At 38.7% G+C, this 23,898-nt stretch overlaps 2 protein-coding genes across 2 annotated transcripts; one reads left to right on the top strand and one right to left on the bottom strand.

Moving 5' to 3' along the window:
- Positions 1-5,328: 5,328 nt before the first annotated feature.
- Positions 5,329-6,885, top strand: LOC122646428 (histone H3.3-like). The gene is made up of 5 exons (XM_043839981.1): positions 5,329-5,400; positions 6,227-6,309; positions 6,404-6,494; positions 6,590-6,749; positions 6,851-6,885. Exons 1-5 carry the CDS (start codon positions 5,329-5,331, stop codon positions 6,883-6,885), a joined length of 441 nt encoding a protein of 146 aa, XP_043695916.1.
- Positions 6,886-7,951: 1,066 nt separating this feature from the next.
- On the bottom strand, positions 7,952-23,487 carry LOC122646096 (O-fucosyltransferase 7). The gene is made up of 13 exons (XM_043839580.1): positions 23,395-23,487; positions 23,204-23,358; positions 22,543-22,641; positions 22,164-22,263; positions 21,965-22,032; positions 18,981-19,069; positions 18,715-18,895; positions 18,497-18,625; positions 18,256-18,389; positions 17,941-18,154; positions 9,254-9,438; positions 8,957-9,052; positions 7,952-8,514 (listed from the first exon to the last, which is right to left on the bottom strand). Exons 2-13 carry the CDS (start codon positions 23,351-23,353, stop codon positions 8,361-8,363), a joined length of 1,599 nt encoding a protein of 532 aa, XP_043695515.1. The 5' UTR covers positions 23,354-23,358; positions 23,395-23,487; the 3' UTR covers positions 7,952-8,360.
- Between the last annotated feature and the right edge of the window lie 411 nt (positions 23,488-23,898).

Here is a 23,898-nt window from a genome sequence, read left to right as displayed (position 1 = left end):
CTAGGGAACCGCATCGGTCAGGGAACCGTACACGAAAAAAATTCGTCACAAGGTAGACATGAGTCACATGACAACAAGAAATCTGAACCATGGTTTGTAATCTCGGATCGGATTGGCCGATATTGGTCGGATTGGTAAAGGCCTAGGCCGATCCCAATCCCGAGCTTAGATCGATTCTTTTCGGGTCATATGGAGCGGTTATAGGATCGGGCAATCCGATCCAGTCCGTTCACTTTAGTGACAAAAGTATTTTTGGATTTTTTTTAAAGTTCTTAAATTTTTTAATTTTTTATAATACTGACCAATACCAAGCCAAGCCGATCCGATCCGATATCACAACACCTATTGACCCTAGCTGATACATTACTCGATCCGTTAAAAACGATTTTGGGGTTTTTTGACCGATCCACACCGATTTGTATTGATCTGGATTCATATCGCCCATGATCGATCCCTGAAGCTTGGTTTGACCTGATTGATTATTAAATTTTTCGTGTTCAAGCATCGACTAATTAATAATCGAGCATTTTTTGTGCAAGATAGTGGCTTAATTGGGACTGATCTAACATCGATCATCTGTTTATGTTTGAACAACTAGTTTAATTCTATTTAGCCCCAATTATATCCCATTTAAGAACCATTTTTAGTGTGTTTAGTCAATTAACTTTTTTGAAGCCTGGTTGTATATTTGGTTACAAAAGTAATAGAAAATGACAATATTTTAAGGGCCACCATTTTAGATAAAGATTTGGGGCAAATTAGTTTTGGAATGTTCATAGCAACTACATTAGATATATAAATTTTTTAATACATATTTTGAAGTTGAAGTTCTCTCACAAATAACTATTTATCCTTCGGTGAAACTCGCAAGATTGCCCTCTACAATAAGGAAGTCAATAAAATGGGCTAGAAGGGGGGTATCCAACCCTCGAAGTGACCCTCTATGTTACTTCAACACCTCCCTGCTGGGAGATGGTGGAGTATGAGGAAGGGTATACCCAAGTATATTATCCTCGTTAGCATTTGGTTCATCTACATTTCAATCGATCTTGGGCCACCATTTTGAGGAATTTAAGAAGAGATGAAGAAGAAAGAATCCTCCATTTCAGTGAAGAGTATTGGCTCCGATTGAGATCTCAAAGGCTCTTAAGGATAAAAACAAAGATGGAACCTTACATCAATTTTTCGAAGAAATCAAAGAGTGATAGTCCAAACCCTAACTACACCAAGACCAAAGTGATTGAATGGTTTTCACAATATCATGAATCCCATAGAAGTGGAAGCTGAGTTGTATCTCGCTTTGGAACGGGAAAAAACTTTAGGCAATGGAAGTGATTCTTTTGAAGGACAAAGCATGCTTGGAAGTGATTAAAAATAGTATAACACGACTGGAAAAGCCAGCTTTATCTTTATTTTCCATAAAGATAACCACACGTGTAGCCCATTCTCCTAATAAAGCCATTTGACCTGAGTACGAGGCATTGAAGACTGTGCGTGAAAACTCTATTACTTATTGGCTAACGTGCTGTCGACCCACGTGATAGAGTAGAAAAAAAGATTCATCTCTATCCTCTCTTCCTTTTTTAGTGTCTTTATATTTGTTTTAATTTTAGTTTGAAGTCCGGCGTTGGTCTATAAAAGGCGAAGAAGCAATCTTTGGAGAGAGCGTGGAGTCAATTCTGAGAGTTATCTTTGCCATCAATGAAGAAGCTCTAAGTATTTTTCAGTTTTTGAGTCCTGTTGGTGTGAAAGCTGCCATAAGCCGGAGGTCTGTTCCGGAGAAGATAACTCCCATCAGAAGTCTGAGTATGGTGTATGATCAGTGAAGCCTGAGTAATTGTTCATCTTATTCATATTCTCGAAAGTATTTATTTAATTTCATATTTAATGGAGATGTTATATCACTTCTTAAACATGAGTGAGTAGTTTTAAAAGGCCGAAGGCCATAACAAAGTTTCTAGACATGAGTATAAGGAACTCTGCAACTCTTGTAGAATCTGAACTTCAGATATAGGTTTGCATTTATGACCTTACCTTCTTGACCTCTCATGTTGAAGACATAGAAGCTCTAAGTATGCAGAGGTGGAAAGCAAGTAAAGTCATGGGCAGGAACAAGAACCACCTCTATTCAATTGCTACAACACATTCGATAACGGATCTCTAGCGGGAAAAAACCTGCTGCTACTGAATTAGCAACGGTTTTTTGGACAGCTACTAAAGGGAAATTTTTCTGTAGTGTTAGCGGAGTAAATTTGTGTCCCAATCTTTTTCCTGTTCGAAAATCTCATCAAAGTTAGATCTAGGGTTAATGTTAGGGTTTTAGGTTTTGTCATGTTGTTGAAAATTTTTTTATCATTTGACTTCTTGTTTTTTTGAAGTGAATATACTATTTATGTGGAAACCATTTCATTGGATCATTATTATTTTAATCAACTATTTTGAAGGAAATTTTTTCACACTCTACATGAAGAATTTTGTGTTTTGTTTTTCAGTGGAGTAAGGTTATGTCTCATCCTTTTTCCTATTCGAAATCTCATCAAAGCCAGATCTAGGGTTAGGGTTAGGGTTTTGGTTATTGTTATGTTTTTGGAAATTGTATTATCCTTTGATTTACTATTTTTCTAAGTGAATGTACAATTGATCTATTTTTTATATCCCAAAAGTGTTTGGTTGGATGTCATCTATATTATTTGTTATGTGATATTGTGAGAAAGAAATTATAGTTCTTTCCTTCCCATTTTTTCCTTTAGATTTTTGTTGCGGAGAAGCAAACTAGTGAAGTGTATATCATCTATATCTATTACTTGATGAAAAATAAACTTTACTACAGTAAAAGAAATTTAATGTTCTAATTTTTATAATAATAAGAATTGGATTGCATTTTGTTCATATTCAAAATGCTCATGATTGTTAGTTTTATTGTTGGATTTTTTGTTGTAGCATTTTTGCATTCTCATGTTTTCTCCCCTTGTGTCGATTTGTTTCTTATGGTAATTTAATGGATTATTTGTTTCCTTTGTGAGCTCTTCATCATAGGATGCCTAAATGTTAACTTATCTCACTGATTAATTTATATGATTTAAGAATTGTGTTGTTTAAGCAATATTTAATTGATGCTTTTCTTTTTCCTAAAAAACAATGCTTATAAATTTTAAATAATTACTAATTAAATATTTTTTAGGTTATGGAGAAAGTGGCACTGAGTTGCCTAGACTATTTTCTTGATGCATATATTGAGATGTTGAGAATTATAGAGGTATAATCCCACATTAGTTATTTAGGACCATAGGTGTGTCTTAATATACCATCGGACAATCTTAATTTAATGTCTTAAGGTTATAGTTGAACTCCCAAATGGTATTCGTTGGTTATCCTACTTTATTTAATATATGGTATCAGAGCCATATGGTATCAGTATAAGAGTCAGGTCCATTTGTTGTCCTCCTTAAGATGTATATCTACGTGCATGTTGACACTACACGTGAGGGGAGTGTTGAGATGTTGGGAGTTATAAAGAGATAGTCTCACATTTATCTAGAACCTTGAATTGATGTGTCTTACGATATCCTTGAATTTCTTGTAAACCATTACCCTGATATTCCTATGTATGCGCACACACTACTGAATTTCTTGTAGACCATTACCCTGATATTTCTTAGTATGTGGAAGCGCTAATTGATTTCCCATAGACCATTACTTTGATATTCCCCAATATGTGAAAAACTTAAAGCTGTTGGATTTCCCATAGACCATTTTTCTGACATTCCCAGACACGCGGGAGCACTGTCAGAATTTTCCTATATCATTTAAACTTCTTTTCAGTCATGTGGAAGCGCCATCAAACCCCTTTAAATCATCTTGATCACAAAGAAATATTGTCGAAACTCCGTTTATATCCATCACATTCCAACTTCTTCCGCATGACACTATTCTTGTGCAAAACTACGGATGACCTGATTTTCTTACACATAGGGATACGTAGGAAGCCAGGCACGCTTACGCTTTGGCATTGTCATATTCACAACGAACTCCTCCCCTTTTATCTACATATTATCTTTTCACTCCGCATATTTAATATGATCGTATAGTATTTTTAATTCTATTTTCATATTGTTTATATTAGATTTATTGCTTTCACTATATATGCAACTGCTTAGTAACTAGGAATAAAAAATTTAGGAAAGTTCCGAATAGAAAAAAAGGGCTTATGGCCGGGCGGGGCTGGGTGTGTAACAACTTCCCAACACGTAACCTTGAACCTGCCTAGAGATTTGGAAAGATCCTTGCCTTATCCATTGTTAGTCAAACATAGCTCTTTACTTGCAAAAGGAAAGAAAGACACGTGTACGAATCCCCTAGACTCTCATCTAGGTGGCGACTCCTAAAAGTGAGAACATTTATACCTCTCTCCTGACAACACCCACAAGTGTAGTCGTTGAGTTTGGATCCTCGTCCAACCACAGACACCGACGGAGCACGAATAAAAGAGGACAAAGGTATGAAAATCCCTTGCACCTACACTCCCTAACCTATTGTAATCTTTGGAGAAGGGGGGAACATTTTTTCTTTGTAATTGAGCACTTATTTTAGGAACTCTTAAATAGGTAATATTTTAACTCAAAGAGGAGGAGGCGGTGTAGGTAAGGATGAACTCTTTATGCGAAAATGGTTTCTGTGGGGAGCGTGGCTCCTATGCCCATACACAGAGCATGCAAAATAACTGCATCGCCTCCATGAAAGGTGAAAATGCCCACCTTGTTGATGCTTCCGTGTGCACTCCCATGGGCCCCATGCGCATAGGGGTCACGCTCCCCATAGAGAATTCTTCCCCATTCTTTATTTATTAGGGTGCATGTGATAGTTCAGTGGTCCCTAAAGGAGCATCCGATGTGATATATGATCAAGATCATGTCTGTACAAAAGGGTCCTAAATATAGACATGGTGGATCCACATTAATTATTGATCTTGTCTGAGCCATTTAAGGAGCTAGGAGTGCCCCTAATATATACTTGTGATTCCGATATTTTGATTTTCGGTGGAGTAAGGTTATGACCTATTCTTTTTCATGCTCGAAATCCATCTAAATCTGATCCAGGTTTAGGGTTTTTGTTATGATTTTGGAAATTATTATGCCTTCATTTTGCTTTTATATTTCAATATACTTGATATAATCTTGCTAGATCCCTTCACTATGCCTTAAAGAAATATTTTTATATTGTCTTTTATACGACTTGGTTTTTTCTTCCCGGATTTGATGCTAATACTCAAATTTTGGATACCATGGTTGTGTATAAATTTCATTTAGGAGAGTGATCTTGCAATTGTAAATGGCGCGAACAAAGCAAATAGCTCGCAGATCCACATGTGCATTGATTCCTAAAGAGCTAGCTGAAACCATTGTAAGTTACTTTTCTTAACATTCTTTTGTTTGTTTTTCATTATTTAAAAATAGGACAAGAGATCTTTGCTTGGTTGCATGGTCTCTACACCAGTGTCTGGGCAAATGGAAAAGTGTGCCTCAGTGTCCACTCAGGAGGCAGGGGTATCATTTCTTGGTGCCCTATGAGAGGGCATAGGGGGCGCGACCAAGCAGGAATCATTTTCCCTTAAAAACCTGAAGGTCGTGTAGGAAACAAGGGGTTAGTTGAATGTCTGATGTGCAAAAAGTGAGCATATATATGAATTGGAAAAGGGATGGGCATGCCGCTAGCTTTCAGTAAGCTAGCAGCATACATCAATAACAGGGTTGGACACAAAAGGACAAGGGATTCTTTTCCAAAGGGTGAGGAGAGAGCATCCACTTTCCGATATGATTTTTACAAGGACACAATTTCAAATATGTGAAAGAGAACAATTCATTGACTTCACTATGGTAACAGATACAATTATATATCCTATGGGAAAAAGATCTCTACTTGGTGGTGTTTCCTACGCCCTCTCACAATACCCAGGGGTGCTCACTCATTGGCCCAAACGCTTGTGTAGAGACCATGCGACCAAGTAGAGACCTCTCATGAGACCATGCAACAGAGGATCTAAATTGGCAAACCATTAATTACGATCCATTCATGTTGGATTTTATCTCTAATATGCTGCTAGGAGGTTCTTGTTAGTCTGAGGAAATTATATATAATAGCATCCTACTCATTTTAGAATGAGAATATATATTCTATGCATTGCAAGGTTGCAAATATGAAAAATTCTTTCTTTATTTGGCATTTTTAGGAAGATCTGAATTCATTCCCAAACAATGGAGAGGTGATGAAGAAGAAGCCCCACAGGTACCGCCCTAGAGTTGAAGCTTGCCGGTATATGCCAATGAACTTTATTCTAAATTTTCTTATTTGGGCTCTACTGGGTTTCCCCCCTTGTTTTTCATTCTTGTTCTATTGTTTCATTCAGAGAAATCCGCAAATACCAGAAGAACACAAATCTTTTGATTAAAAAACAATCATTCCAAAGGGTTGTTCGAGAAATTGCTCAGGAATTCAAGGTGGGTGAGAGGTTTGAGTTGAGAAATTTATTAATTTCTTGAATTCTGATATGTATTCTTAATGATGGAATGGTAATGGTGTTGGGTGGATATAGGCAGATCTGCGCTTTCAAAGCCATGCAATATTGGCTTTACATGAAGCTGCTGAGGCTTTTCTTACTGGACTGTTTGCAGACACCAACCTCTGTACAACACATGCTAAGCGTATCACCATAATGCCTAAGGACCTGTGGCTTGCTATGAGGATCCGAGGTGGTAAGTACTGATGCAGGATAAGTTGGTGATGCATAAGAACTAAATAAAACTATGTGTCCTTTGTTGTCAAATAGTACTTCTATGGTTCTTAATTCTTATAGTATTTTCAGTGCCAAATGTGACTATATTTGTGTGAATTTGCATGAAAGGGAACTTGGGTCTCAGTGGCAGACTGCCAGATGAGATTTGCTTGCGATCATACCCACAGAATGTTCACTATAATCACTCCCCCATGTTTGAAATACCCTTTTACCAATCAGGTTTATGTCTGACCTTTTACATTACTTGGATCCTCTACGGCCAGCCAGCGTGCGGCCTCACACAGGCAGGGGTGAAATGACTGCCCCACCCACTGCCCGAGCACCCTGCCCAGATGGGGTCCATGCCCTGCCTGTGTGAGACCCCACGCCGGCTGCTCAGCCGGGATCCTGAATGTCTCATCACTTACCAATAGGAACACTGGGGATTGAAGGGCAAATCACATGGCCATCCACATTGATGATTGTCCACCTCTGCATCTTTTTGTATCCAGAGTACTGGTGGATTGAGAAGTAATAACCTTCCTTTGATTGCCCTTGATCCTGGTCTTCTATATACACCATGAAGCAAAACTTGGTCTTAGTGCCAGATTGCCAGGTGAAATTTGTTTGCTATCACATTCACAGAATGTTCCCTATAATCACTCTCCCATGTTTGAAAAACCCCTCTTACCAATCAGCTGATGTTTGTCCATTTACCTTCTCTTTCTATTTTTTCGGTAAAAAGATGAGAGTTGTATATTAGATCTTAGAAGAGGAATTTACATAGCGAGGGAAGGCAACTCCACTAACATCACATGACAAAAGATGGGAGATGAAAGGGTGATGCAGGAGCAATTTCTTGGATCAGCCCAAACCCGTTGGGAGATCCATATGAAGATGAATCGGGTTAAATTAGATTTCTGGGTTTATTAGGATATTTAGTTATTTATCTATTTAGATTTATTATTGGAATTTTCTCTTGTAATCTTTTACTTTGAATGGGTTAACTCAAAATGGGGATCCGGGTTGGTTGGGTCCAGCCAATTCCGTATCAGGCTCGCCAATTCAACCCGAATCCAATTCTTGAAACCCTGGACAAGGGGCAAGAACCCAGCATTGATAGGCCTTATGGACAATGGTAACCTAACCATGCAAATATCAAATAAACAAGAAGGCACCAGATTCGTGGAAATGGCTCTTTGCTTCTCTTTTTTATTGCTCTGTGTAACTACCAATTGAATAGATACAAGAAAAGGCAGTCGTTACTTCCAACAGCTATGGTATAGCAAATAAATTTCCCCCTCCCTCTTTCTCAAGACCAGGCTAACCTTTCCAACTAAATACATGTAAAGATTACACCGAAAAAAATACAATACAGTATTTCGAGGCCTCGTCTCTCAAGTAGCTTCCTCTAAATTTGCACCACCATCTTCATGTACACTTGGATTTCCCTCCTCGGCAAACTAGACTCAGGATATACACATTCCGCAGTCGCACTTCTAAAATGGCAGAACCAGCTCCAAAGGCCATTGACGAAATAAGGAACTGACTGATATGCACTTCATGGAGTAATTCAGTTTCTATATCTAATCTATGCGTTGGTAAATGTAGTATTACTGCTGGTTTGTTCCTTTTGACATAAACAATCTGGTAATGGATTCACATAAAATGCTTCTTCTGATCGAAACCTTTCTTTGCCCTTCGTTCCTGAGATGGGGCCTTTCCTCTTCCGCGGGGACCCTTGCCTGTTCAATTGTCAAGATAATGATTAGGGAACATAAAATTACATAATATGCCAAAAACAAATAATGTGAAAAAAAATAGTTTTTGGATTTCTACTCTGATATCCACCAGATATGATGTGTGTCTATTTCAATAGGCCATAAAAGAATGAAATGCTCTCCAATGGACATTCTACTGGAAAAATGGGCACAATTGAGGAACACAAGGTTCATCAACCAGGAAAAAATATCTTTGGATCTCTACTCTGATATCCACCACCAGATATGATGTATCCATTTCAATAGCCAAAGAAACCTCCTCCGCAGGACCCATGGACAACAAAGCATAATATACATTCAATTAAGAAAAGCAATATCATATTTTTCTATGACAGCATAACCATCCCCACCAAAAAAAAAAAAGATAGCATAACCATCAATAGAAAGTATTCTTCCAACGCAATACCTTCTTTTGTGGATTTCAATTATTCTCTCAGATAGGCTTCTGCCTTCTTTTAGTGATCCCCGTTCCACTTTATCAAACAGATGAACAAGTGCTTTCCTGATAGAGGAAGATGAGATTAGAAAAAATAGAATAAGGGCACCATGAAGTGGCATTTCCCTAAAATGGAAACTATGTAACTTCTCTTTTTTTTTCTTCAAAAAGATGGATATATTTGAAGTGCATATAAGACAAACACTGTTCCATTCTTAATAAATAAAAAATAAAAATAAAAAAAAACAAAAAAAAAACCCATCTTGCCTGTCAGGAGAAAATGTCTTCCGGTGTCCCAAAAAACGACGGTGACCTTCAACTGCCCGTGCCATATTCCCAGAGTATGAAGGAATAAAAATGTCACTCTCCACTGAAACAATGTAGTCGAGAGAAGCCATTTGAGATGCGTGACTCATAAAAGGTTCAAGCTCGTCTAGAGATGCCAATTTTTCCTGGCAAAAAATGTTTACTTTACATGAAGAAACGTGCCTATAAAAAATTTCAAGTTTTCAAACTTAAATTGTTCCATCAACATAACTGATCAATCAACAGAGTGATGACTATTCAGAAAAAACTGAAGCCCAGAACGAAACAGCTAAACCATAAAATAGTGTGTTACCACTGAACGGCTTGTTCCCATTGGATGAAATTGAACATGGGATAACAGGATGTGTTATCAGGATCATTAAGGCATCTATAAACACATCACTTATGAGGCCTTTAACATTGGCTCCCCCAATTAACAGTTAATGCACACACATACCAATAGAAGGTTAAAAAAAAAAGCAAATGAACAAAATCATGAACATCCAAAAAGGAACTCCTGTGCAACCTATATATATATTTTTTTAAAATGGCACCAAAACTGGCTACAGGTCAATTTCTGTGAAGGGCCGACCCACTGTTAACAATGAAAATCCCCAAATAAAGGTTCGATCAAGAACCAGGAGACGAAACCCATAAAGTGAAATCAATATATATGATGCAAAAATGTTACATTACATGAATATTAGTAACGGTAAGGAAACAGCCTTTCCGCAAAGCGGGGATAAGGCTGCGTACATTATGACCCTCCCCAGACCCCACAGTGGCGGGAGTCTCGTGAACTAGGTATGCCTCTTATTATTATTTATCAAATAATTGACATTTTTAACAAAAGCATAAGAGCAAATGGACTACAAGATATCAACAACGGTAGGAAGAAATTCAATTTGGAAATTTTCTAAAACCCCCTTTGTGAACAAGTTTCTCTGGACAGCATAGTCGAGGGAATCTCTTGGATGCACACCTATTTGTGCCACATAGAAGGGATATATGGTAAATCCAACCATTGGATGCCTAGGAAATGGTATGGATTGATCATGGTAAAATTTCAGACTCAAATTCAATGATATAGCCTCCTATGTATTGGCAAATTCCTTTTGTTTTTCAGCCTTCCAGTCTTTTCAATTTTTCCACTAGATTTTTAAATCTTTATTTTTCCACATGACCAACTCCATTTGGGACAAGCTCACAAGGGGACATTGGATTCTAGCCGTCCACAAAATTTGACTTCCATTGGACATGCCACGTGAAAAAACTAGGCATGCTGTCAAGGAAGCCTCTCTTGATGTACCATGCAGAAAAACCGCTCCATAGTTTAAGTCAACTCGGCTCTCATTAAGTCATATCCAAACTCTGGATTGAGATCCTGCTCCACCAATTCAAGTATCCATGCTAAAAAATTTTGGCCAACAGTCCTTTCTGAATGCTTGCTCCAACCTTATCCCCCCAACCTTCCTCTTTGTCAAGGCTTCAGACTGGAAGCATAACCAAATTCAAAAAATGTGAGGAAATGAACACAAACACCCAACTCTAATTCATTGGTAATATCTTCTCCCTCCTTAGATGATCAGATAAAGATGAAGAACATTGTTTCTCCATTTTAACTATTCCCTCATTCACCCTCATATTTTTCTAATCCAGCCCCAACTATGTTTGTAACACTCACTATCTCACAACAACCAAAATATGTCATTACCAAATAAGATACACTGTAGACCTCTTACATGTGCCCCATCATAATAAATCAAAATTCCCAACTTGCTCGTCTCTAGTCCAAGTCTCCTGTGATTTTGGACTCCCATTTCCCTGCCAAATGTACATACATGCCTTAATCATATCCATTACTATACTTGAGAGTTATGACCCTATCTTCTCAAGAATCTTATCAGATGATCTGTCAACCAAGTAAGAACACCATCAACCATTCCCTAACTATATATGGGAAGACTCGAATAAATTTCAGGTTGACTTGCAAATATTTCAATCATGTACAGAAGCTTCCAATGATTGCAATTTCCTTTTATCCAAACAATAGAGCAAGTTTTGTAGGTTGCCAGTTACACATACCCTAGCTCAAAAGAAAATAATGATGGCAGAAGGTAGTGAAAATTTTAGGGTGCAGTAATCAACTCTTAAGCACCTAGAGAAAAAATGGGACTCCAAAACAACCATTTAAACATCCTTACACTAAGGTAAGACTTCTCTTTCAGGCTTGGATGAAATAAAATGTAGAATGCAATATTCCATGCGATCAAATGATGTCAATGAAGTCATGTTAGTGAAGAACGAAGCTAATAATTTCAGTTAGCAAACCCTGACTTTTACTTGAAAATCCCTTGTCAACCTTTTCCTCCATTGGTACATTAGAGGTTCCTAGAAATAAAGAGGCGGGTCCAATTAACTCTCAATCAAAAGATAGCTACCTCAAGTCTCAGCATTTTATAAAAGGTAAAGTAAGTCTGACAAACGAAAAAAGAATTCTCGTAACAAATACAGAATATGATGCCATTTAAACATGAGCTAACTAGTATTAAAATTTAAATATTGCATTGACCACCAAGAAATATCTGCAAAATTTACAACTTTTCAGAAAAGGAGGATCTTTCTACATGTTTCACCCTTTCTAAAGAATTAGAGAGTAATGGCTTGTGACATTATGGCCACAACCCCCTTTATTTATAATAGACTAGAGGATGTTCTAGAATATGCACAAGTACAAGATTACCCCTAAGGGATAAAGTAAGAAAAAAATTCCCTTGTACCCCAAATTACAACACTCCCTCTCATGTTGGTGCATAGATGTCAATCATGCCCAACTTGGAAATAATTGGATGAAAAACTTAACTAGATAAGCCTTCAGTGAACACGTCTGCCAATTGCTCTGCGGAAGTGATAAAGGGAACACAAATGATGCCTTGTTCTAACTTCTCCTTGATGAAGTGACAATCAATTCCAATATGCTTCATCCGATCATGCTGAATTGGGTTGTGTGCAATACTGATGGTTGATTTGCTATCACAAAAGAGTTTCATGGGAAGCTGAACAGGGACACACAGACCCTGGAGAAGACCCTGAAGCCAGAGAAGTACACAAATACCATGGGTCATAGCCCTAAACTCAGCCTCTGCACTACAACGAGCAACCACTACTTGCTTCTTGCTGCGCCAAGTAACGAGGTTTCCACCATTCAGAGTACAATATCCTGAGGTGGAATGTCTATCGTCAAGAGAACCAGCCCATTTAGCATCAGTGTAAGCTTCAATGCGCAAATGGTCATGAGAAGAAAAAAGAGCCCCTCGACCTGGAGCAGACTTTAGGTACCTCAAGATCCTATAAATAGCTTCCAAATGACCACAGTAGGGATCATGCATGTATTGGTTGACCATACTAACAACAAATGCAATATCCGACCTAATGTGAGGGAGATAAATTAATCCCCAACCAATCTCTGCTACCTCCCATTATCCACAGGTTTACCATCTTTTTGCTTAAGATGAAAATTTACCTCTAGGGGGGTATCTGTTAGTTTGCACCCTAACATCCCAGTATCAGTCAAAAGATCAAGTGTATACTTCCCCTTTGAGAAAGGAAGATATCTTGATTTGATCGTACAACCTCAATCCCAAGGAAGTATCTTAGCTTTCCCAGATCTTTAATCTCAAATTTGGTACCCAGAAATATCTTTAACCGAGCTATCTCACTACTGTCACTTCTTGTAACCACAATGTCATCGACATACACAATAAGAACAGTAATCAGCTCACCATTCTTCTTGATGACTAGAGTATAATCAGCATTACTCTGTTTGTAACCCATAGACATCATAGCTTTATGAAAGCGCCCAAACCATGCTCTAGGAGACTGTTTTAACCCATAAAATGCTCACTTTAACTTGCAAAACTTGCCATGGGTTTTTGGACTAGAGAATCTAGGAGGGACATCCATGTATACTTCCGCTTTAAGTTCCCCAAGAAGAAATGCATTTTTACATCCAGTTGTTGCAGCTCCCATCCCAGGTTAACCACACATGAGACAATTACTCGAACAGTATTTAACTTGGCCACAAGAACAAAGATCTCCTGGTAGTCTATGCCAAATGTCTGGGTGAAGCCCTTGGCAGCCAATCGAGACTTGTATCTATCAACAGTTCCAATGTTCCATCCATCTTCTACTTCACAGTAAACACCCATTTGCATCCCCCACGAGTTTCTTCTCAGGAGGATGAGTGACTAAGTCCCGCGTCTCATTTTTTCCAAGTGTTCTCATCTCTTCTACCATAGCAGCCTTCTAACTTGAATCTGCCAATGCTTCCTGCCAGCGCCTAGGAATAGAAATGGATGAAGCATGAAAAAGGAGAAAGAGATTCATAGGAGACTACATTGGTAATAAGGAGTAGAGTGCAAGTTCTAACAGGTTTACAGATGGCAATAGGTAAATCAAGTGTAGGATCAGAAATAGAAGAAGACTTACCAGGTGGAGACTGTGTTGTGTGCGAGAACTTGGATCAAGAGGTGATAATTGAAGTGGCACAGTTGTGGTGGGTTCATCTTGCTTCCTTTTAGACTTGGTGCGAACAAAAACCTTCAAAGGAGCCATGGGCTCCCCCTGGGCCATAACCATGGGGGACTCCCCCCAAACCGAAATCTCCATCTGCTCCCTCTAAACTGGAATAATGTCTTCTCCTTCCATATCTGAAATAGGAGCAATTAGAAGCACATCTTCCTGTGAAGAGGACTCCCCCTGAAGAGGTGCAGCAATAGGAAAAAATGCTTCATTCTCTTGGAACACCACATCCATAGAGACAAACATGCGGCAAGAGAGTGCATGATAGCATTTATACCCTTTTTGAGTCGCCGAGTAACCAAGAAAAATGGAGTGGATGCCACGAGGATCAAGCTTCCATGCTGGTGATGATTACGAGCAAAGCACACACAACCAAATACCTTCGGAGGCACAATAAAATTAAGGGCACCTGTAAGCAGCTCCAAGGGCAGCAAGAGTTCAAAACTCGAGAAGGCATCCGATTAATGAGGTATGCAGCCTTGAGGACACCCTCGCTCCCTCATTTGAAACATCAATGATTGCGTAACTTCAAATAAATGTCGTTTCTTGCCTTCGGTCATGACGTTTTAGCAAGGGTGTCCACACAACTTGTCTGATGAATGATGCCATTGTCACCAAATAATTTTGAAAAGACCTATCAACATATCCACACTCATTATCTGTCTGAAGAATTTTAATCTTGGCATCAAATTGGGACTTAACCATTTGCGAAAGTGTTGAAAATAGCTGAAGACTTCACTCTTCTGGCACAACAGGTAGATTCACGTAACCCGTGTATGGTATTCAATAAACGTAACTAACCATCAGTATCCAATAACAGAAACACACTGGGTAGGGCTCCATACATCAGAATGAATTAAATGAAAAGGTTCCAAACTAATATTATCAGAAGGAGAATAGACCGAATAGGTTTGCTTTACAAAAATGCAAGCATCACAAAAAAAGTGGTTTAGGTTACATTTACTAAATAAATCAGGAAAAATCTTGGCCAAAGTCCCAAGAGGGGGAATGACCCAAACGATGATTCCATCTATATAAATTGGCCAAGGCAACTTCAGAAGAACCAAGAGGAGTTTGTGTCATCAATGCTAATAAAGAGTAGGCAGAATCCAGCAAGTATAAGCCATTGACCACTTTACCATTGCCAATCGTTTTCTCCGTCACCAAGTCCTGTAACACACAATGGGATGGGAAAATGATTACTTTGCAATTCAAATCCCTAGTAAGGCTACTAATGGAAATGAGATTAGTAGCAAAATTGGGCATATGTAAAACAGAAGATAAAGAGAGTAAAGGTGAGCATTTGACAGAACCCTTCCCAGAAATGGAGAGGGAACCATCAACAACCCTAACTTTACCCTTACCTAAACCAGGGAAATACTCAAAAAAGGAATGAAATGGAACAATCATATGGTCGGTGGCCCCTTAGTCATAATCCAAGGATTGGATGCAGGGTAGGCACAATGACCACCGACAGAAATTCCTGTATGAGCAAAGTGGGAATCAGAAGGCGCTGGAATGGAAGTGGCAACAAATGCTAATGGAGAAGAGTTGGGCGGTGCAAGAAGACGACGGAGCTGAGTCATCAAATCCTACGGAGAGAGAGGTGCTCCAATGGGTGCAGCTTCAATGGTTTTCGGTTTGTTGTGCCTGAACCGAACCGGTCTTACGATCTCGACCACAACCTTTGCCATTTGCAGGCCTACCATGGAGCTTCGAACAAAAATCTTTTGTATGTCGTTCCTTTCCGCAATACTCACATTTAATACTGGAATAATGTCATCTCTTTCTATTTCGTCAATACTGGGATAATGTCATCTCTTTCTATTCATCTCATGAATCTTCTTCTGAAGTTCATAAACTTGAGTATCATTACCCACTTGAGAGTATGTATCTTTGGCAGCCTTCCAAATTTTGGCCGCCGAATCTAGTAAGAGATAACCCCTTGCAATATTTGGATGCATAGAATTTAATAAAGATAGGATATTACTAGATAGTTGTCCGAATTCCATTTGTTCTAAGTAGGACCAGCTTCTTCATGCTTCGTAGCATTCCCAGTAAGATAGTCAGAAAATATACGAGACGCTATAGAAAGGAAGCAGGAGCGAGACCACATCAAATAATTGTTCCCATCCAATTTAATGGAACGAACAGGGAACATAGGAAAGCCGCAATCACTAGAGGTGTCCGGAGAAGTCACATCGGTGGTCACGCCAAACATAGTTGCCAGTCAGAGATCAAAAAATCTTCAAACAAAAGACCTCTCAAAAGGGCATATAGCCAAATCAAGCTAATCAAACAATTTCTGGGAAAAGAAACATAGTTCTTAAAAAGAGAAAAATAGGAGCTCTCTCGAACACTTATAGATTCACCAAAAAAAGGAACCCTTGGTGGAAGAAATCATCACCGAGGGGTGGGACAAAGGAGCACCGAGAAGAGGAGGCGCTAGAAGCTGGCGGAGAAAGGGAGAGAGACCGAGGGGGGAAAGAGAAAGGTAGAACCGAGAGAGGCGGAGTCGAGAGAGAGAAGCAGACTGGTGCTGGGTGGTGGCACTAAGAGAGAGAGAGGACTGCTAGGTTTTTTACATTAGGGTTCGGATCCCCATGATGATCTTCGCTCTGATACCATGAAGAATTAGAGAATAATGGCACGTGATATTATGTCCACAGCCCACTTCATTTATAATAGACTAGAGAATGTTCTAGAATAGGCACAAGTACAAGAATACCCTAAGGAATAAAATAAGACAACAATACCCTTGCACCCCAAATTACAACACTTTCCTTCCTATGCTCAGACTACAACTGCACATATATAAGTCAAATTCTATCAATCAAATCAGCTTAGTCATTATTAACATAAACACCAAGGATATATTGACATAAGGTCTGATAAAAATCAAACAAGAAAATTTTAAGGAACCAATCAACTTCAATAAATCAAACAAGATATCACTCGGCCAATCCAGGCTATAGGCTATACTTTTCTTCTGAGATAAACTTAAGCAGTACTCAGGGGCAAGAACTTTAACAGCTTTACTTGAGTTCCAGATACTAGAATGTACAATACAGAGGTTATAACACTACAAGCCCCATCAGAATTTCTTCCCAAACTGAATCTATTCAACTGCCAGTCATTTCTTTGGAATTTGTCATTCAAACTTGTTGGACAATGTTAAACTATCCATTATGCATTCAAGGTACTGGCGAGAAAAGAATTGATTATGCGTTTTTTATAAATTTTATCACACAGGAAAGAAAAAAATTGTAGATGCATATGGAAGTAGAAAATCCAAAAACAAGATTGGAAGTGTGAGATATTGTTAGGCCTAAATGCAGCTGGTAGTCAGGAATTAAAATTGGCATATACAAAGCACGAGTCATGTTCACCTACAGTTCATTCAACAATATCTTTTGGCTAGAAAACAGAGAAATGAATGAAGGACTTTTCTTCTTTTTTTAAGAGGGGGGGGGGGGGTGATGTTGTTGGGAACCAGGAACTCTTGATTTAAGAGGTTAACAAAAGTTGACTGCAATTAGGAAGATGTTCATAGCTCTTATGTCACCATCTTTTCTTGTAACTGCTAAGCACTCTTCCATCTAGAAGCCTTATCTTCTACCAAAGCACCTCAAAGTCAGCAACCAGGATAATACAATAAATCTCCCAAAAAAGAGGGCCTAATAACTATAGTAATAGAGTAGATGATATTTCAAGCAAAAAATTAAACTGGCTTGTTTCTCCGATTAAATCCTCAGTTGCACCAAGGCCCAACTTCTAAGATTACCCTCCATGACCATGTAAAAAACCTTTTCCCATTGTAATTTGTGTCTTTCTTAGAACCTTATTCAATCCACCAACACAAATATGTTTGTGGGTTCTAAATTCTGTGGAGCTTCCAACATAAATGTTGGACTACAAGCAGTGCCTCCATCATACCATAGGTTGCATTTCACCCAAACCCCTACCCCTTTCCAACCAACCATCATAAGGAAAAATGAGAACCACGAAGAGATTGCAGTGTTACACATTCTAAGTGGAGAGCAACACAAGGTTTGGTCAATCCATACCTTGCTCATTAATAGTGGATAGCGGGATTGTAGATCAGTAATCCGAGAATCACCACCATATATTTCCCCTGCAGCAATGTAAATTGGTGTACTTGATGGGTATCCAAGAGCAGAAAGGAACAGCCCAACCTCCTTTGGAGTTAAAGGACAGTAGCCCTTGGCCCTCTGTTCCTCAGAATCAATCTCCTTTATCTTCCAATAGGCAGTGTTCTCTCTACAGGACAATAAAAAGAACAGGTTAAAGATCAGCATAACTATAGAATGTATTGTTCTTCAAGAAATACTCTACAGAGGCAATGGAAAGCTTTCTCATGCCTGATTGTAGTTAGTTCATCTGCTTCAGCTGGGGAGAGACCATGTGTGCATCCACTGAAAGCTAGCATGTCCTTCTCATAACGTAAATGCAATGCAATGTAAGGACCATACGATCTCATGCGTTCCACCAACAACTGCAAACCAACCGCAGGGGTAACCCATAGATCATGTCATTGTAATTGTTGCAGCAAAGTCGGAACCAACATAGAAATAAAGCAAGCATGTGAGTTTGGTTATTCACTTTTCCCATTGCCTCTATACGAGGGGCAAAGCGAAGAGCCTCATAACAGGCACGGCAACGCAGCTTCTGAATATCTGGAAGCAAGTTATTATTTGCTAGGCGAGAATCAGATTTAGCAGCTCGAATGACCTATGCAAAATGGATTGAAGATCTATGAGTTTGGATTATCAATTGCATCAAGCAAATGGATCTTGCATCAAAAATCCAGCAAGACACACCTGATATTCTTCCCACATGCTAGCTATCTCATCTTGGTAGTAATCTAAACCAGACCAACTCCTGAAATGCTTGACTGCCCGGGTAGCATTTGCCAGTTCCTTTGGAAGTTTCTTAATAACTTTAATGTCATTGGCCAAAGCACTTATAAAATGATCTTCATCAAAGACATCAGAGAAGTTGCTGCAATTGAAGTGAATTTTTTAAGCATAAAACGTCTCACACCTCAAATGGATACAACAAATATGGACATGAAACATATGTGTACCTAGAATCTTGCCAAAATGAACGCTTATCAAGTTCTGGAATGACTAGAGTAGCATTTATGATGCGGGCCACAGCTACCATGTCACAAATCTGCATTCAAGATAAGGATTCCTTTCAGCACCAGAAGAGGGCTTTAAGTATGTGCATGTGTGATATCAATCATATATGTATCTATATGCTAGAAGGTCTTATTTAACAGTCCTCTTGTCCCACTTTACTAGAGGTAGAAATTCTTAAATTAACCTGTCAACCTTCCCAAATTTGTCCCAGCCAACCCCTCCCCCCCCCCCCCAACAATTAAAAAAAAAGAAACAAGAAGAAGAAGAAGAGTTAGCACTGGATTAGTTCCAACTTGGTTTGTTTTCAGCTGGGTGTAGGGCTGGAAAATGATGGGAATCCAAGTGTTAGAAAAGAAAGAATATGCAAGTACGGAAAAATTACTTCCTCAAAGGTATCCTGATTTTAACAGCAGATTCCTTCTACTCTTACTCATGGTGGAATATTTTAATTAAAATTTGCTGCAATAAATGTCTTTAAACCCTAATTCACTTCTTTACCCTATTGTTCTCATCATTTTGCCCTTAGAAACCAATATTCTCTCTCCCTCTAAGGTACAATTCCTATTTTCCATTCCTATTTTGTCCTAACTTTCCATCCCTCTTAAGGTACAATCTCTCTCTCTCTCTTGTGGGGGGATGTTATGTGGGTAACCATGGGAAAAGACTTGCAAATGAAACTATGTTATCCTGCTGTACATGACGACCCACCAAACCTCCCACAATAGGACTGACAAATCGCCAAATCATCGCCCAGTTTGGGTGATGCAGATACATTACCTTGGACCGACCCAAACCCAGTTGGGTATCCAGATGAAGATGAACCGGGTCCAGTTTGAGTTTTTGGACCTCCTAGGATTTTAGGAATTTATGTTATTTGGGGAAATAATGTCTTTTAGTTTATTTTAGAAGTTATCTACATAGGGTATTTGGTTTCCCAATTGTTCTTAGTTCCCTTATTTGAATTAGTTTCTTAGTTAGAGAGTTAGGTCTTTATTTTTAGGAGTCTTTTATTTCTCTTTATATATGATGTAATTCACCAAATAGAATGGAGTAGTTATGGTTTGAGTAGCCTGTGTGGCTGTGCATGTGCACTCTTCTTCCCCAACCCCACCCCCTTTCTTCTTATGTGATTCCCTCTCCCCTACAACTCTGATATACCCTTCTCAGATTCTCCCTTCTCCTATCCGGCCCTCCACCATTGGGGCAACCAACTACTGCCATCAGCAGTAATCCCAAACCAACCCATGGCCACTCTAAAGTCTCAACTGCAATACGTGGCAGAACGAGGGAATAATGGTGGCATGGGATTAATCATCGAGAGCACGCAGACAATATTGAAAAAAATGCTGTGAGCCACTACATAACTTTCTTAATCTACAGGCCATAAAAGAACTAAGCGGTAGAATATAAAAAATAGCTGATTACTTGAAAACAATTACAAGATATCCTAAAATTCAAGCATAGTTATTGGTAGGTAACAAAAATTCCACCAGCTTCATGTGATTACGTTAACTATCACCAACAAAACAGAAGCTGGTGTGGGGTCTACTATACCAGCATATCTCATCACCATCAAACCATCTATTAATTTTTTCTTTGCCGATGAGATAAACATCTTCAGTGCTTTCACAGACCCTTGAACCATGAGGTTGGACCTTCCGGACCACAAACCACAAGGCCTCGACGTGGTTCCAACCCTTCCAAATATAGGTCAGTTGAAAAACATTGAACAGTTGATGGACCACTCAGTTCAAGCAATGGAATCATTCAGACTGTTTGACCGAACAGACAAACGACAATGGAAAGCTTGGTACATGGTCACTGATCAATGCCACTGTCAAGGCTGATTTTGGCATTCTGACCATCAGACAAATATGGTACCCTCTAGAGTCCCCTCATGTAAAATTTGGAGATCCAACTCAATCTAATGATGCATCATGTCTTGTATTATCAGCCATCCAACCTTTTTCTCAAAATTCTACCCCAAAAAAAAAAGTTTCTCAAAATATCAACTTTTAATCAAGGTGGGCCAATTCCTCCGGGCCTCAGGCCCTATGGCCCTTCAGAATCCGCCCACAAACACAAGCGACGGAATACAAGACATCGTTACACGCAACATCCAGAACCTAGGACTACCTACTTTACAAACCAACACCCTAACCACCACACTGTATGATGTTCGGGATTATAATGTAACCTTCTACGCTAATTATATCAGACCATTTGAAGCACTGGACCAGCTAGTCAGACCATTGAGCGCCAAGCCAAAACAGTCCACCATCCATCCAGTCTGGCTATAGAAACACTGGACAACTTACATGCTCTGAGACTGATTAGAAATCCTTCACTGCAGTTGTACAAATTTTTGTGATGACAGCTATTGTGGGAAATGCAACTGCCTACACATTGTACCCTCCCCCCAGCATGCAAGTATGTGTACGTGTGCACATGACACAGATAGAGAAAACTTTCATAAACAGAATGAGCACTATAAGAAAGAAGACTTAAACCCAAATCTGAGCTCTTTACCACTCATCCACAACAATTGGCTTCTTAACACAAATAATTTACATGGTGGTGGTGCTACACAATTTAGAAACACACTATACAAAGACTGAGTCATACAAAATTTCCTTACCTAATAAAAATATAAAAACTAGACATGCACAATTCCTTAATAAACATATAAAACTAGAATAAGAGACATTGGGGTCAACCAATTTCTTTTTTTTCCCCTAGCAAAATCAAACTGATTGAGAACAAGCATTATAAGTAGGAAATAGTATAACTTGCAGGTCAAGCTGATACAGGTCCCATCTACTGATTGTTGTAGAATCATGCATGATATTCATATGGATGCATATGAACATATGTAGATACATAAGTACATAATTAGATCCAGAAAGAGAGATGAAATGGTACTTACCCCAGCCCGCATCTGATTGAGACCACCATTAGTGTGAACAAGCAGGTAACCCCGAGACTCTGGAGGAGCTGAAAGGCAGGAGAACATTTAAGTAGATACATAAGAAAATATGTTCTCCCACTCATGAATAATAGCAGAGAAGGCACTTAAGATAGGGATATCTGTACAACCAAATCAATGCATAAGGTATTTCTCTTACATGAATAGGATGAACTAGGCTCAACACATGGAACAAAATCACGATTACGTGGTTGCTTCCACAACTTCTCATAATCCAAAATTCCCCTTGCACCATTCAACTGTCAAGTCTAAAGGAGTGAAAACATGAAAGATGTATGACTACTTTGTATCAAAAAGCACACCTAGATCTAAGACATTTTTATCGATAGGACATCAGAGGTTAAACGGCACTGTATCTGGCAGCAACTGGCAAGCATAAAACATAAAATGAAACAAAATTTAAGTTCTTTTTTTTTATTAAAAAAAATTGGGAAAGAAAACGAAGAGAAGTAGTAGCCTATACTCATAAATCACAATATCAATCATCTCAAAAGATTTTACAAAGAAAACACAAAAACCTTATGCAAAGGCGGAGGCGCTTTAGACAATTGGGGCGGAGATAACTCTTGCAACCAGCTTAGCTCATTGAGCAACCTCTGGTGTCCAATTTCATGTTGCTGCGATAAGAACAGATTCTAGATCAGCACAACTACATGTGTCGATTACCACAGTCCCTATTTCTTTTTTCTTTTTTTAGAAACATTATTATTATATTACTAAACAAGATAAGAAAATCACTCTCTTGTTGCAAATAAAAGTGGATACCTTAAATTGGATAATACCCAAAAAAAAAAAAAAAAAAGAATGTGGATACCTGGAGTAATGAGGATTGAGGACAATAATTTCACAAGAATCATTTGAGAAAAAAAGGGAGGGGGAAGGAGAAGCTTCTTAGGAAAAAGATTGAGAATATAAGAAATATTGAAAATTTTGTGAAAAGATTAAAAGCAAGAGAAGAAGAGGTACAATGATGAGATAGATTACTCGATTCAAATAATCAAATCGCAAGAGAATAGATTACAAAACTAAAGAGGTAATAACTCTTCAAGAAAATAAACCCTAACCACAACCCAAATCTACAACCGATAACAAGGAAAGTAAGAAATTAACTGAAATACAGAGAACCATTAAAAGAACTTCCAAAAAAAGGGTTAAAATGTCAAGATTTGAGTGGGTTACCGTTGGGAGCTTGTAAGACTCGGAAAGTGTCGGGTCATTGGAGAAAGGAACAACGTGTACAGAGAACAGAGCCATTAGAGCTATGACGCATACTGAAAACGTTAACACCGTTCGCAACAGAACCAAGGTCCTATAACTGTGCTTCTGCATCTTTCCCTTCTCACTCACTCCCTTTCTTTTTCTTTTTTTTCTCTAAAACCCAGAAGCAGATTCAGCACAAAAAACCATTAGAGTGAGTTTCAGTCAAGAAGGAAGGAAGCCTTCGTAGTTGTGTCTCTTCTTGTTGGCTACTTCTTCTTCATCTTCTTTTGCTTGCTTCTCTACTTTCTCTGCTTCCACTTGGATTTCGTCGTTTCCACTTCGCTTTTTGTTATTAATTACTACAAGTGAGATCGTGATGATCTTATAAGCTATTAAAAAAAAAAAAAAAGAAGAAGAGAGAAAGAGTGAGTGTTGTGTGTGCGTATAACGCCAAAGTCGGGGTGGAAGTGTGGAAGAGGACTTAGAATAGTCGATCTCTATCCTTTCAAGTTCCAAGTAACAATAAGTGGAAAGGTTTTATGAGCCGCCGGAGGAGGATAAGTTAGCATTTTCTCTTAGGAGAAAAGTTGTCTGTCCGGGAGTGTCCCAAAGGAAAAAAGATTGAAACCCCTTTTACAAATTTTTATTAACCCTTGAGAAAAAAATTGCTACAC

Source organism: Telopea speciosissima, chromosome 1 (assembly GCF_018873765.1).
Source record: "Telopea speciosissima isolate NSW1024214 ecotype Mountain lineage chromosome 1, Tspe_v1, whole genome shotgun sequence".
Taxonomy (NCBI): Eukaryota; Viridiplantae; Streptophyta; class Magnoliopsida; order Proteales; family Proteaceae; genus Telopea; species Telopea speciosissima.
The sequence above is the reverse complement of the archived record's forward strand: the minus strand, read 5'-3'. Positions and strand labels throughout refer to the sequence as shown.

Bases quoted from the DNA above. Each gene is read 5' to 3' on its own strand.
- LOC122646428 (XM_043839981.1), top strand. From the start codon at position 5,329: ATGGCGCGAACAAAGCAAATAGCTCGCAGATCCACATGTGCATTGATT. The intron at 6,495-6,589 runs GTGGGTGAGAGG...GGGTGGATATAG, and splicing joins AAATTGCTCAGGAATTCAAG to GCAGATCTGCGCTTTCAAAG. The intron at 6,750-6,850 runs GTAAGTACTGAT...TAATTCTTATAG, and splicing joins TGCTATGAGGATCCGAGGTG to TATTTTCAGTGCCAAATGTG.
- LOC122646096 (XM_043839580.1), bottom strand. From the start codon at position 23,353: ATGCAGAAGCACAGTTATAGGACCTTGGTTCTGTTGCGAACGGTGTTA. The intron at 22,264-22,542 runs GTTTTTGTGTTT...TAGACTTGACAG, and splicing joins CGCCTCCGCCTTTGCATAAG to TTGAATGGTGCAAGGGGAAT. The intron at 18,626-18,714 runs GTGTGTCTTGCT...CATTTTGCATAG, and splicing joins GCATGTGGGAAGAATATCAG to GTCATTCGAGCTGCTAAATC.